Source organism: Balaenoptera physalus (assembly GCF_965194825.1).
Source record: "Balaenoptera physalus genome assembly, chromosome: 10".
Taxonomy (NCBI): Eukaryota; Metazoa; Chordata; class Mammalia; order Artiodactyla; family Balaenopteridae; genus Balaenoptera; species Balaenoptera physalus.
Window position 1 is genome coordinate 78,886,022 of NC_138889.1, and position 12,826 is coordinate 78,898,847.

At 36.4% G+C, this 12,826-nt stretch overlaps 1 protein-coding gene across 11 annotated transcripts in view; it reads left to right on the forward strand.

Moving 5' to 3' along the window:
- ANO5 (anoctamin 5) overlaps window positions 1-12,826 on the forward strand; it is a 99,157-nt gene that overhangs the window by 39,827 nt on the left and 46,504 nt on the right. For all 11 annotated transcript variants that reach the window (XM_082476575.1, XM_082476578.1, XM_082476582.1 and 8 more), the window contains one exon: window positions 870-1,154. In XM_082476575.1, the coding sequence (XP_082332701.1) occupies window positions 870-1,154 (285 nt within the window). The remainder of the gene's footprint in view (window positions 1-869; window positions 1,155-12,826) is intronic.

Sequence of the window (12,826 nt, forward strand, 5' to 3'; positions counted from 1 at the left end):
ATTTTGAAGGCAGCCTATAATCTAGCACCCTAACTAGTTAACCTGGCTATCTTGCAACACAACCTTCTAGTTAAGCCAAGACACTTTTTGTGCTCATGAATATGCTAAGTTTTTGTTTTTTTTTTTAACCTCCTACCATTTACTGGTTTTCTAGAATTTCCTTCAAAATTACTTTTAAAGACCTATTTCAGATCCCACCCTGTCCATGAAACTCTAATACTCTCTACTTCTAAATTAATAGTCTCTACTTCTTATTTATCCCTGTTTTTTACCGAACTAGTAAATGTGAATTATACCACATATTCTATCTGTAACTTAATTATTCTCCTGTGTAATGAACCCTTATTACCTAAAGTTCCTCCTTTAGGTGTAGGTGATACATCAAAACTGGGTGAGAAGAGGGAGTATATCTTATACTTTGTATGTATTTCTCATATACCCTAAACACAGTTCTAAGCTTATAGCTAGTTGCTAAAAACTTGAGAGATTTCCCAGAACCACATGTGTTTCTATGGACTTCAGACTAGTGTACATTGACCCTGAAATATATTTTTTAAAATATTCTTTGTCTCTGTCTGTCTCTATGTCTCTCTCTCTCTCTCTCTCTCACACACACACACATATAGTATACACATATATACAGTATACACATATATGTGTATACTATATGTATATACACACATATAGTATACACATATACTTATATATGTAAGTATAATATGTATAACTGTTTTGAGCATTTGCAAAGTTTTGCTGAAATTTTTCAATAAATTGAAAATACTTGATGTCTTTAATTTGAGATTTTGTAAAATTTTCTTTCTTTAATCAACTCAGTAATCTTTCTGTTATTTTGCCTCCATTTTATACAGAACTCCGAAGATGGGAAAACTTATTTTGTCAAGATCCATGCCCCTTGGGAGGTATTAGTTACTTACGCTGAAGTGTTGGGAATCAAAATGCCTATTAAGGAGAGTGATATTCCTCGAGCTGACAAAATCCCTTTTAGCTGTATGCTTGGGCCTCTGAAGCTCCCAAGGAATGTGAAGCATCCTCATGCTGAATATTTCACTGCCCAATTCACCAGACATCGGCAGGAGCTCTTCCTCATTGAAGATGAGTCAAGCTTCTTTCCATCCTCATCAAGAAACAGAATTGTAGGTAGAGAAGACCTTTGGGCACATCCCTTGGAGTAAGGGATGTGTGCCTGTGTGTGCTTTTATGTGTGTGCGTGTGCGATACTATGTCTATAAGGTGTTTCTGTGTAAATTTCGATAAGTGTTCGGTGGTATTGGGCAGGTTTGAAAGGCTACTTGGACCACTTAACCCTGTTAACCTCCCTACTTCTCCAGCTGTCGTTTAAAAATGAGTGGTTGACAGTGTGGACACAGCAAAGAGAGGCCTCATGCAATATTGGGGAAATCACTTAATTGAGAGCCAGAGGACTTTGGTTTTGTAAGATTTTTGTAAAATGGTTTTATAAACTTATAGTTTGGTTTTATAAATTCAGTGCCTAGCAGAAGGAATATTGGTCATTCCAACTGGAAATGGAATGTTTTAATTTCTTTGTTTATGGTGTTGACTGAAAAAAATGCACAACCTAAAAGTTGAGAATTATGTTTTATTCAAGGACATTACTGCGAACTCTGAGGAACTGTTATAACAGGTAAGAGAGGAGCCAGGATATATAGGACTTGTTGCTGGAAAAAATACATATAGTGGGACATTGAAAGATTACTGCCAATCACAAAACCAGATATCTCAAGTTAATGATTTTAGTGCTTTTCTATGCATGGGAAGATGCAAGCGTCTGGGCTCACTGAAATTATTCCTTTGATATGCCTCTTAACTACGTAGGACGTGTATCCTGTTTTTCTCCATCCTGAATCCCCTGTTGTGGGGAGGCTACAGTGGCTGATGGCTTGGTGGCAGGCAACATTCCTTGTTTACTGAAATGGCAGGTGCCATATTACTTTGTTCACAATAGATAGCATTTGAGAAACATCTGAACTTTTTCCTTTCGTTTAAAACTGTTTTCAATCTTTCTTTTTTTTAAATTTTTGTTTTCAGTCTTTTGAATAATAATATTTCCTCTCCATTTGTAGTCCTAGGGTCTTGAAATTTCCCATTGATAACCTCTCTCCTAATCACAGTTTCTGTGCCACTGTCTCTTCCTGTTAAGATAGGAGTAATAGCCACCTCATAAGTTACCCTGAGAATTCAATGAGTTAAGGTATGCATGACTTTGAATAATTTCTGGAACATACTAAGGGTTCAATAAGTGTGAGATATTATTATTGATCTGACTTTATAGGAAAAAAAATTCAGGTTCTTTGTTGCTCTTACCCCATGTATCTGTTACCTATTAATGAAGTTACCAGGGTCCTAACAATCACAAGACCCTTCCCCTTGAGACTACTTACTCTCTTTCCCTGAAGAATGAGAGACTTCATTCCCTTTAGGTTCAGCACTCTTAAGTGTCTAAGAAGGATTTTGAAATAATCATTTTTCTAGTCCCTAGTTATATATTTTTTTAAAAATTCACTGACAGGAATATTAAACAAAATGTAGTGCCTAGAATTTACATAAAAATTGCAAATCCACAGACTAAAAATTTCCTTCTTTTTCCTACCTGGATTAAAAAGTAGCAGCAGCAACAACAAATATAAGAGGCAACTTTAAGGGAATGTTGAGCACACGGCATGGAATCAGAAGGCCTGGTTTCAGTTAATAGCTCTACTGTCTAAACAAGATAACCTCTTAAAACAGAGAGAATGGTAGCCTGGCATTTTTCAGAAGATCAAATGAAAGAATGTACATGAAGCACTCTGCAAACCGTAAATCCTTCAGATATACTTGTTGCATTAAAAAGTTGCTAACAAAAGGCCAGTGAACATGTAGGAACAACTTAGCAACTTGCTCAAATATAGAAATGTCAGTACTCATTTATCTTTACTTGTTCTTTGTAAAGAGTGCCAATGTCTTAGGTTAATTCAGCATTAAAACTCAACAGTTGGGATGAATTGGGAGATTGGGAATGACATATATACACTAATATGTATAAAATAGATAACTAATAAGAACCTGCTATATAAAAAATAAATAAAATAAAATTCAAAAATTCAAAAAAAAAACCACAACAATTTCCTCTCCTTCATAGTGGAGCAGTACTGTTCTTGCTCTGTTCAGGAAATTATTTGGAAGATTGATGTAGAAAATACCCTTCCTTTCTTTCTTTCTTTTTTTTTTTTTTAAAACCCCAAACTCCCTGAAGGGTTTCAGCAAAGCATTTTTTATATTTATTATGTATTTATTATTTATTTATTTTTGGCTGTGTTGGGTCTTCGTTTCTGTGCGAGGGCTTTCTCTAGTTGTGGCAAGCAGGAGCCACTCTTCATTGCGGTGCGCGGGCCTCTCACTATTGCGGCCTCTCTTGTTGCGGAGCACGGGCTCCAGATGCGCAGGCTCAGTAGTTGTGGCTCACGGGCCTAGTTGCTCCGTGGCATGTGGGATCTTCCCAGACCAGGTCTCGAACCCGTGTCCCCTGCATTGGCAGGCAGATTCTCAACCACTGTGCCACCAGGGAAGCCCTACCCTTCCTTTCTATCTTCATCCAGAATACTATAGTTCACGTATGTACAAATGTACAGTATTACAAGAGCATCTTACATTGGTACAGAATTTCATAATTTTCAAAGCATCTTCACAATCATCATGACATCTTAGGCTCACGATATATATTTCTAATATCTAATTTATAGATGTAACATAATTTTATAAAACATTTTCACTTCTGAACAGTTTTTGAGTTTGTTTCCAATTTTTCTGATGTTGCAAACATTTCTGCTGTTTACTACATATTTCGGCATATATGTAAATTTTTCTGCAAAATAGATACCACATAGAAAGTTTCTGGTTCTAAGAGCATGCACATTTAAAAATATATATGTGTTACACTATCACCCTTTACAAAATTATGTACTAATTTAGAGTCCTATTAACAACATAGGAGAATGCTGTTTTCCACAATATCCTTCTCAACACTAAAGAGTACCAATCTTTCTTTTTCTTTCTTTTTAAACTGTAGCATAACATACATAGAGATAGGCCCACAAGTGTGCACCGCTCTTTGAATTCAATCACAAAATGAACACAGCTATGTAACCACCACCCAGATCAAAAGAGAAAACTCTCCTAGCCCTCCAGAAGCCCTAGGGCCTCCTTCCAGTCACTATTCCTGTCCCTCTCAGCAGAGGCAGACTTTCACTTTTAACAGCAGAGATTAGCATAGTCTGTTTTTAAACTTTATGAAAAATGGAGTCATACGGTATGTATTCTTTTGAGTCTGGCTTCTTTGGCTCAACATTTATTTGGTTGATTAAATTAGCTATGGTTGGTTAATTGTATGAGCTTTTATTCATTAATTTTCATTACTTTCTATGGAAACTTATTTGTGTATGTATCATTATGGTTTAATTTGCAATCTCAAATGAGATTGACCTCCTTGTTTATGTTTATTGGGCATTTAGATATGCACTTTTGTTAAGTCCCTGCTGATGTCTCTTGATTTTGTTTTTCAGTTAGGTCTTCCCTTGTTGATTTGTAGGAACAGTTTATATATTCTTTATTTGAACCCTTTATTCATTATATATTTTACTGATATTTTCTTACTTTGTGCTTCCTTTTTCATCCTTTTTATGGTTTCTTTTCATAAACAGATGTTTTTCATTTTAATGCACACTTGACTCTTGAACAACATGGGTTTGAAATGCAAGGGTCCACTTATACATGGATTTTTTTCAATAGTAAATACTACACTACTACATGATCCATGGTTGGTTGAATTCTTAGATGTGGAACCGCAGATATGGAGGGACCTTGTGTACAGAAGGCAAACTATATATTATACTCACATTTTTGGTTTCCCAAAGGGTCAGTGCCCCTACCCCAACGTTGTTCAAGGGTCAACTGTAGTTTACTTTCTCAAGCCTTTACTTTATGAATAAAGCTTTTAACCTTTAACTGCCACCAAGATCATGAAGTTATTTCCTGTATTCTAGAAGTTATATTATTTTACTTTTCACATTGAGAACTACTGTCCACTTGGAATTAATTTTTGTTCATGGTGCAAAATAGAGCCTTTTCTCCCTCATAGGTATAGTCATTTGACTTACACCAATTATTGAAAACATTTAACTTTTCATATTGTTTTACAGTTCCCTCTTTGTCGTAGCTCATGTGTCTAGATATTCATAGATCTACTTCTGGGTTTGATTCTGCTGCTTTGATCTGTGTCCGTTTATGTATCCATACTGACAGTGTTGAACTTTGCCTGAGTTCTGTTCCTGGAAAATCGGGACAATTTAAAGAAATCTCCCACTCTTCTTTTTCTGTAAAACCGCTTACTGCAAAGAACCACCCCTCCCTATATGACTTAAAGAATATTCATAGATAAACCCCCCTGTTTGACTTGACAGCACTGTTTGCCACATAATTTATTCTAAATTCATCTGCTAATTGAAGTGTTCATCAGTATTAGGTGTCTCTATCCCAAATAATAATAATAATAAAAATTAAAACTTCTCATATATCTATGTGGAGCAGGTAGTTACAGCTTGGAACCAGGTACCTAGACTACACTCCCATAGAGCCAAAGAAACAGGGATGTTATCTTTCTTGATGTTTACATTTAAAAGAGATGGTTCCTGGAAAACTTAAGAAAAACACTCCTGAGTTATGAAACTGGCAAGAGGCTTATTTAGCTTTTAAAAATATTTACATACATCTCAAAGAGAAGAGAAAAAGAATTTATAATTACAAGTTCTCTAAAGGAAATGCTCTAAGATATGGCACCAGGGAAATTTCAGTTCTTTCCTTCCTTCCTCTGTTCCTCCATCTTTCTTTACTCTCTTTCTTCTTTCTCTCTGTTTCTCCCTTCCTTCCTTCCCTCCTTCCTCCCTTCCTCCCTCGCTTCCCCCCCTCTTTCTTTCTTTCTTATTGATATATTTTAATATATACCAAACTCATGTATCCAAATTTGTATTCTTCTTAAAGTAATCATATTTGCAAGTATATACTTAATCCAGTGACCCTGCAAATGTGCAAAATAATTTTGAGATTCCTTAAAATACTCTTACTGTTAATAATAGCAAACACTTAAATAGCACTTACTATGTACTAGGCATTATTTTTTTTTTGTACAACATAGTGATTCAATAACTTTGCAGATTATACTCCATTTAAAGTTATAAAATACTGGCTATATTCCCTGTGCTGTACAATACATCCATGTATCCTATTTATTTTATTCATAGTAGTTTGTACCTCTTATTCCCTATCCCTATCTCACCCCTTCCTCCATCCCTCTCCACACTGGTAACCACTAGTTTGTTCTCTATCTTTGTGAATCTGTTTCTGTTTTGGTATATTCATTCATTTATTTTATTTTTTAGTTTCTACATATTGCATTCTACTGTAAGTGATAACTTACAGTAATTGTCTTTCTCTGACTTATTTCACTAAGAATAATACCCCCCAGGTCCATCCATGTTGTTGTGAATGGCAAAATTGACTTCTTTGTTTGTGGCTGAGTAGTATTTTAGATCTATACTTACCCTTACAGTTTCTTCCTTTTGTTATTACCTTACGGTAATAAAGGTTAGACACAGGTTAGACACATTCTCATTCTTCGTTTCATAAATGGTTAGCTGAACTATGTATCCTCATTGATCCCTTGAAACAAAGGACTGTTAGGTAAATTAACCAAAATTCAGTTGAACTTACTTCCCCCAAAGACCCTAAACTTTTTTTTTTTTAAATTAATTAATTTATTTATTTTTGGCTGTGTTGGGTCCTCGTTTCTGTGCGAGGGCTTTCTCTAGTTGCAGCAAGCGGGGGCTGCTCTTCATCGCAGTGCGCCGGCCTCTCACTGTCGCAGCCTCTCTTGTTGCGGAGCACAGGCTCCAGATGCGCAGGCTCAGTAGTTGTGGCTCACGGGCCCAGTTGCTCCGCAGCATGTGGGATCTTCCCAGACCAGGGCTCGAATCCGTGTCCCCTGCATTGGCAGGAGGATTCTCAACCACTGCGCCACCAAGGAAGCACCTACCCTAAACTTTGATGCACCCTCAACCTTAGCCAATGTTGGCATGTAGACTAGCCCTTCCTTAACACAAAGAAAGACACTTCCTGAACTTGGCTTACTTCTCCCTATAAAAGAAGTCATTTTATGCTTGGCTTTTCAGATGTTCCCAGATCTCTCTATTGCAACAGTCCCCCTCATCCTCTTTCAGTAATCGTTAAAATCTTTCCTAAGTTTGGATTTGTTTTTGTTTGACAACACCATGCTGTATTTATTACCATAGCTTTATAATAAGTCTTAATATCTGGAAGAGTAAAATTTTCCACTTTGTTAGCTCCCCAGTACAGAATTCTTTTTGGAGAATCTTTTTGGTGAATCTTTCCTAGGGAAATAATCCAAAGTATGTAAAATAGTTAATATTTATCACATTATTTATAAAATTAAAATGACTTTGCATAAATTATCATTTATTTACGAAAACATAATCTTAAACTGCCCTTAAAATGAATAGCCAGATTAGATAATGATGATTATCTAATGTTTGTCAAGGGTGACAAACATTGCAATCAACAATTCCTTAAACAATAAAATATTTAAAAGGGGAGGTGAAGAGAAGTATATCTAAAACAGTGCTAAGAAGAAGGACCTTCAAGATGGTGGAGGAGTAAGATGTGGAGATCACCTTCCTCCCCACAAATACATCAAACACATCTACATGTGGAACAGCTCCTAAAGAACACCTACTGAACACTGGCAGAAGACCTCAGACTTCCCAAAAGGCAAGAAACTCTCCATGTACCTGGCCGTGTGGCTGACAGGGTCTTGGTACTCTGGCCGGGTGTCAGGCCTGAGACTCTGAGGTGGGAGAGCCGAGTGCAGGACATTGGACCACCAGAGACCTCATAATATCAATTGGCGAGAGATCTCCCAGAGATCTCCATTTCAACGCTAAGACCTAGCTCCACTCAATAACCAGCAAGCTCCAGTGCTGGATATCCCATGCCAAACAACTAGCAAGACAGGAACACAACCCCACCCATACGCAGAGAGGCTGCCTAAAATCATAATAAGTTCACAGACACCCCAAAACACACCACTGGACACAGTTCTGCCCACCACAAAGACAAGATCCAGCCTCATCCACCAGAACACATGCACCAGTCCCCTCTGGGCAGACACCAAAAATAATGGGAACTACAAACCTGCAGCCTGCAAAAAGGAGACCCCAAACACAGTAAGTTAAGTAAAATGAGAAGACAGAGAAACACACAGCAGATGAAGGAGCAAGATGAAAACCTATCAAACCAAACAAATGAAGAGGAAATAGGCAGTCTACCTGAAAAAGAATTCAGAGTAATGATAGTAAAGATGATCCAAAATCTTGGAAATAGAATGGAGAAAATACAAGAAACGTTTGACAAGGACCTAGAAGAACTAGAGAGCAAACAAACAATGATGAACAACACAATAAATGAAATTTAAAATTCTCTAGAAGGAATCAATAGCAGAATAACTGAGGCAGAAGAATGGATAAGTGACCTGGAAGATAAAATAGTGGAAATAACTACTGCAGAGCAGAATAAACAAAAAAGAATGAAAAGAATTGAGGACAGTCTCAGAAACCTCTGTGACAACATTAAACACAACAACATTCGAATTATAGGGGTCCCAGAAGAAGAAGAGAAAAAAAAGGGACTGAGAAAATATTTGAAGAGATTATAGTTGAAAACTTCTCTAATATGGGAAAGGAAATAGTCAATCAAGTCCAGGAAGCTCAGAGAGTCCCATACAGGATAACACCAAGGAGAAACACACCAAGACACATATTAATCAAACTATCAAAAATTAAATACAAAGGAAAAATATTAAAAGCAGCAAGGGAAAAGCAGCAAATAACATACAAGGGAATCCCCATAAGGTTAACAGCTGATCTTTCAGCAGAAACTCTGCAAGCCAGAAGGGAGTGGCAGGACCTAATTAAAGTGATGAAAGGGAAAAACCTACAACCAAGATTACTCTACCCAGCAAGGATATCATTCAGATTCGAAGGAGAAATTAAAACCTTTACAGACAAGCAAAAGCTAAGAGAATTCAACGACACCAAACCAGCTTTACAACAAATGCTAAAGGAAATTCTCTAGGCAGGAAACACAGGACAAGGAAAAGACCTACAATAACAAACCCAAAACAATTAAGAAAATGATAATAGGAACATGCATATTGATAATTATCTTAAATGTAAATGGATTAAATGCTCCAGCCAAAAGACATAGACTGGCTGAATGGATATAAAAACAAGACCCATATATATGCTGTCTACAAGAGACTCACTTCAGACCTAGGGACACATACAGACTGAAAGTGAGGGGATGGAAAAAGGTATTCCATGCAAATGGAAATCATAAGAAAGCTGCAGTAGCAATTCTCATATCAGACAAAATTGACTTTAAAATAAAGACTATTACAAGAGACAAAGAAGGACAGTACATAATGATCAAAGGACCAATCCAAGAAGAAGATATAACAATTGTAAATATTTATGCACCCAACATAGGAGCGCCTCAATACATAAGGCAAGTGCAAGCAGCCATAAAAGGGGAAATCGACAGTAACACAATCATAGTAGGGGACTTTAACACCCCACTTTCACCAATGGACAGATCATCCAAAATGAAAATAAATAAGGAAACACAAACTTTAAATGACACATTAAACAATGTGGACTTAATTGATATTTATAGGACATTCCATCCAAAAACAACAGAATACACTTACTTCACAAGTGCTCATGGAACATTCTCCAGGAGAGATCATATTTTGGGTCACAAATCAAGCCTTGGTAAATTTAAGAAAACTGAAATTGTATCAAGTATTTTTTCTGACCACAATGCTGTGAGACTAGATATCAATTACAGGAAAAAAACTGTAAAAAATACAAACACATAGAGGCTAAAGAATACACTACTAAATAACCAAGAGATCACTGAAGAAATCAAAGAGGAAATCAAAAAATACCTAGAAACAAATGACAATGAAAAGATGACACGACAACCCAAAACTTATGGGATGCAGCAAAAGCAGTTCTAAGAGGGAAGTTTATAGCAATACAATGCTACCTCAAGAGACAAGAAACATCTCAAATAAACAACCTAACCTTACATCTAAAGCAATTAGAGAAAGAAGAACAAAAAAACCTCCAAAGTTAGCAGATGGAAAGAAATCATAAAAATCAGATCAGAAATAAATGAAAAAGAAATAAAGGAAACAATAGCAAAGATCAATAAAACTAAAAGCTGGTTCTTTGAGAAGATAAACAAAATTGATAAACCATTAGCCAGACTCATCAAGAAAAAAAGGGAGAAGACTCAAATCAATAGAATTAGAAATGGAAAAGGAGACGTAACAACTGACACTGCAGAAATACAAAGGATCCTGAGAGATTACTACAAGCAACTATATGCCAATAAAATGGACAACCTGGAAGAAATGGACCAATTCTTAGAAAAGCACAACCTTCTGAGACTGAACCAGGAAGAAGTAGAAAATATAAACAGGCCAATCACAAGCACTGAAATTGAAACTGTTATTAAAAATCTTCCAACAAGCAAAAGCCCAGGACCAGATGGCTTCACAGGCGAATTCTATCAAACATTTAGAGAAGAGCTAACACCTATCCTTCTCAAACTCTTCCAAAATATAGCAGAGGGAGGAACACTCCCAAACTCATTCTGTGAGGCCACCATCACCCTGATACCAAAATCAGACAAAGATGTCACAAAAAAAGAAAACTACAGGCCAATATCCCTGATGAATATAAATGCAAAAATCCTCAACAAAATACTAGCAAACATAATGCAACAGCACATTATAAGGATCATATAGCATGATAAAGTGGGGTTTATCCCAGGAATGCAAGGATTCTTCAATATACGCAAATCAATCAAAGTGATACACCATATTAACCAACTGAAGGATAAAAGCCATATGATAATCTCAATAGATGCAGAAAACTTTTCTACAAGATTCAACACCCATTTATGATAAAAATTCTCCAGAAAGTAGGCATAGAGGGAACTTACCTCAACATAATAAAGGCCATATATGACAAACCGACAGCCAACATCGTTCTCAATGGTGAAAAATTGAAACCATTTCCACTAAGATCAAGAACAAGACAAGGTTGCCCACTCTCACCACTATTATTCAACATAGTTTTGGAAGTTTTAGCCACAGCAGTCAGAGAAGAAAAAGAAGTAAAAGGAATCCAAGTCAGAAAAGAAGTAGTTAAAATGTCACTGTTTGCAGATGACATGATACTATATATACTGAATCCTAAAGATGCTACCAGAAAACCACTAGAGCTAATCAGTGAATTTTGTAAAGTAGCAGGATACACAATTAATGCACAGAAATCTCTTGCATTACTATACACTAATGAAGAAAAATCTGAAAGAGAAATTAAGGAAATGCTGCCATTTACCATTGCAACAAAAAGAATAAAATACCTAGGACTAAACCTACCTAAGGAGACAAAAGACCTGTATGCAGGAAACTATAAGACACTGGTGAAAGATATTAAAGATGATAAAAACAGATGGAGAGATATACCATGTTCTTTGATTGGAAGAATCAACATTGTGAAAATGACTCTACTACCCAAAGCAATCTGCAGATTCAGTACAATCCCTATCAAACTATCAATTTCATTTTTCACAGAACTATAACAAAAAATTTCACAATTTGTATGGAAACACAAAAGACCCCGAATAACTAAAGCAATGTTCAGAAAGAAAAACGGAGCTGGATGAATCAGGTTCCTGGACTTCAGACTATACTACAAAGCTACAGTAATCAAGACAGTATGGTACTGGCACAAAAACAGAAATATAGATCAATGGAACAGGATAGAAAGCCCAGAGATGAACTCACACACATATGGTCACCTTATCTTTGATAAAGGAGGCAAGAATATACAATGGAGAAAAGACAGCCTCTTCAATAAGTGGTGCTGGGAAAACTGGACAACTACATGTAAAAGAATGAAATTAGAACACTCCCTAACACCATGCACAAAAATAAACTCAAAATGGATTAAAGACCTAAATGTAAGGCTAGACACTATAAAACTCTCACAGGAAAACATAGGCAGAACACTCTATGACATAAATCACAGCAAGATCCTTTTGGACCCACCTTCTAGAGAAATGGAAATAAAAACAAAAATAAACGAATGGGACCTAATGAAACTTAAAAGCTTTTGCACAGCAAAGCAAACCATAAACAAGATGAAAAGACAACCCTCAGAAAGGGAGAAAATAATTGCTAACGAAGCAACTGACAAAGGATTAATCTCCAAAATATACAAACAGCTCATGCAGCTCAATGTCAAGAAAACAAACAACACAATCCAAAAATGGCAGAAGACCTAAATAGACATTTCTCCAAAGAAGATATGCAGATTGCCAACAAACACATGAAAGGATGCTCAACATCACTAATCATTAGAGGAGTGCAAATTAAAACCACAATGAGGTATTATCTCACACGGGTCAGAATGGCCATCGTCAAAAAATCTAGAAGCAACAAATGCTGGAGAGGCTGTGGAGAAAAGGGAACCCTCTTACACTGTTGGTGGGAATGTAAAGTGATACAGCCACTGAGGAGAAGAGTATGGAGGTTCCTTAAAAAACTAAAAATAGAACTACCATACGACCCAGCAATCCCACTACTGGGCATATACCCTGAGCAAAC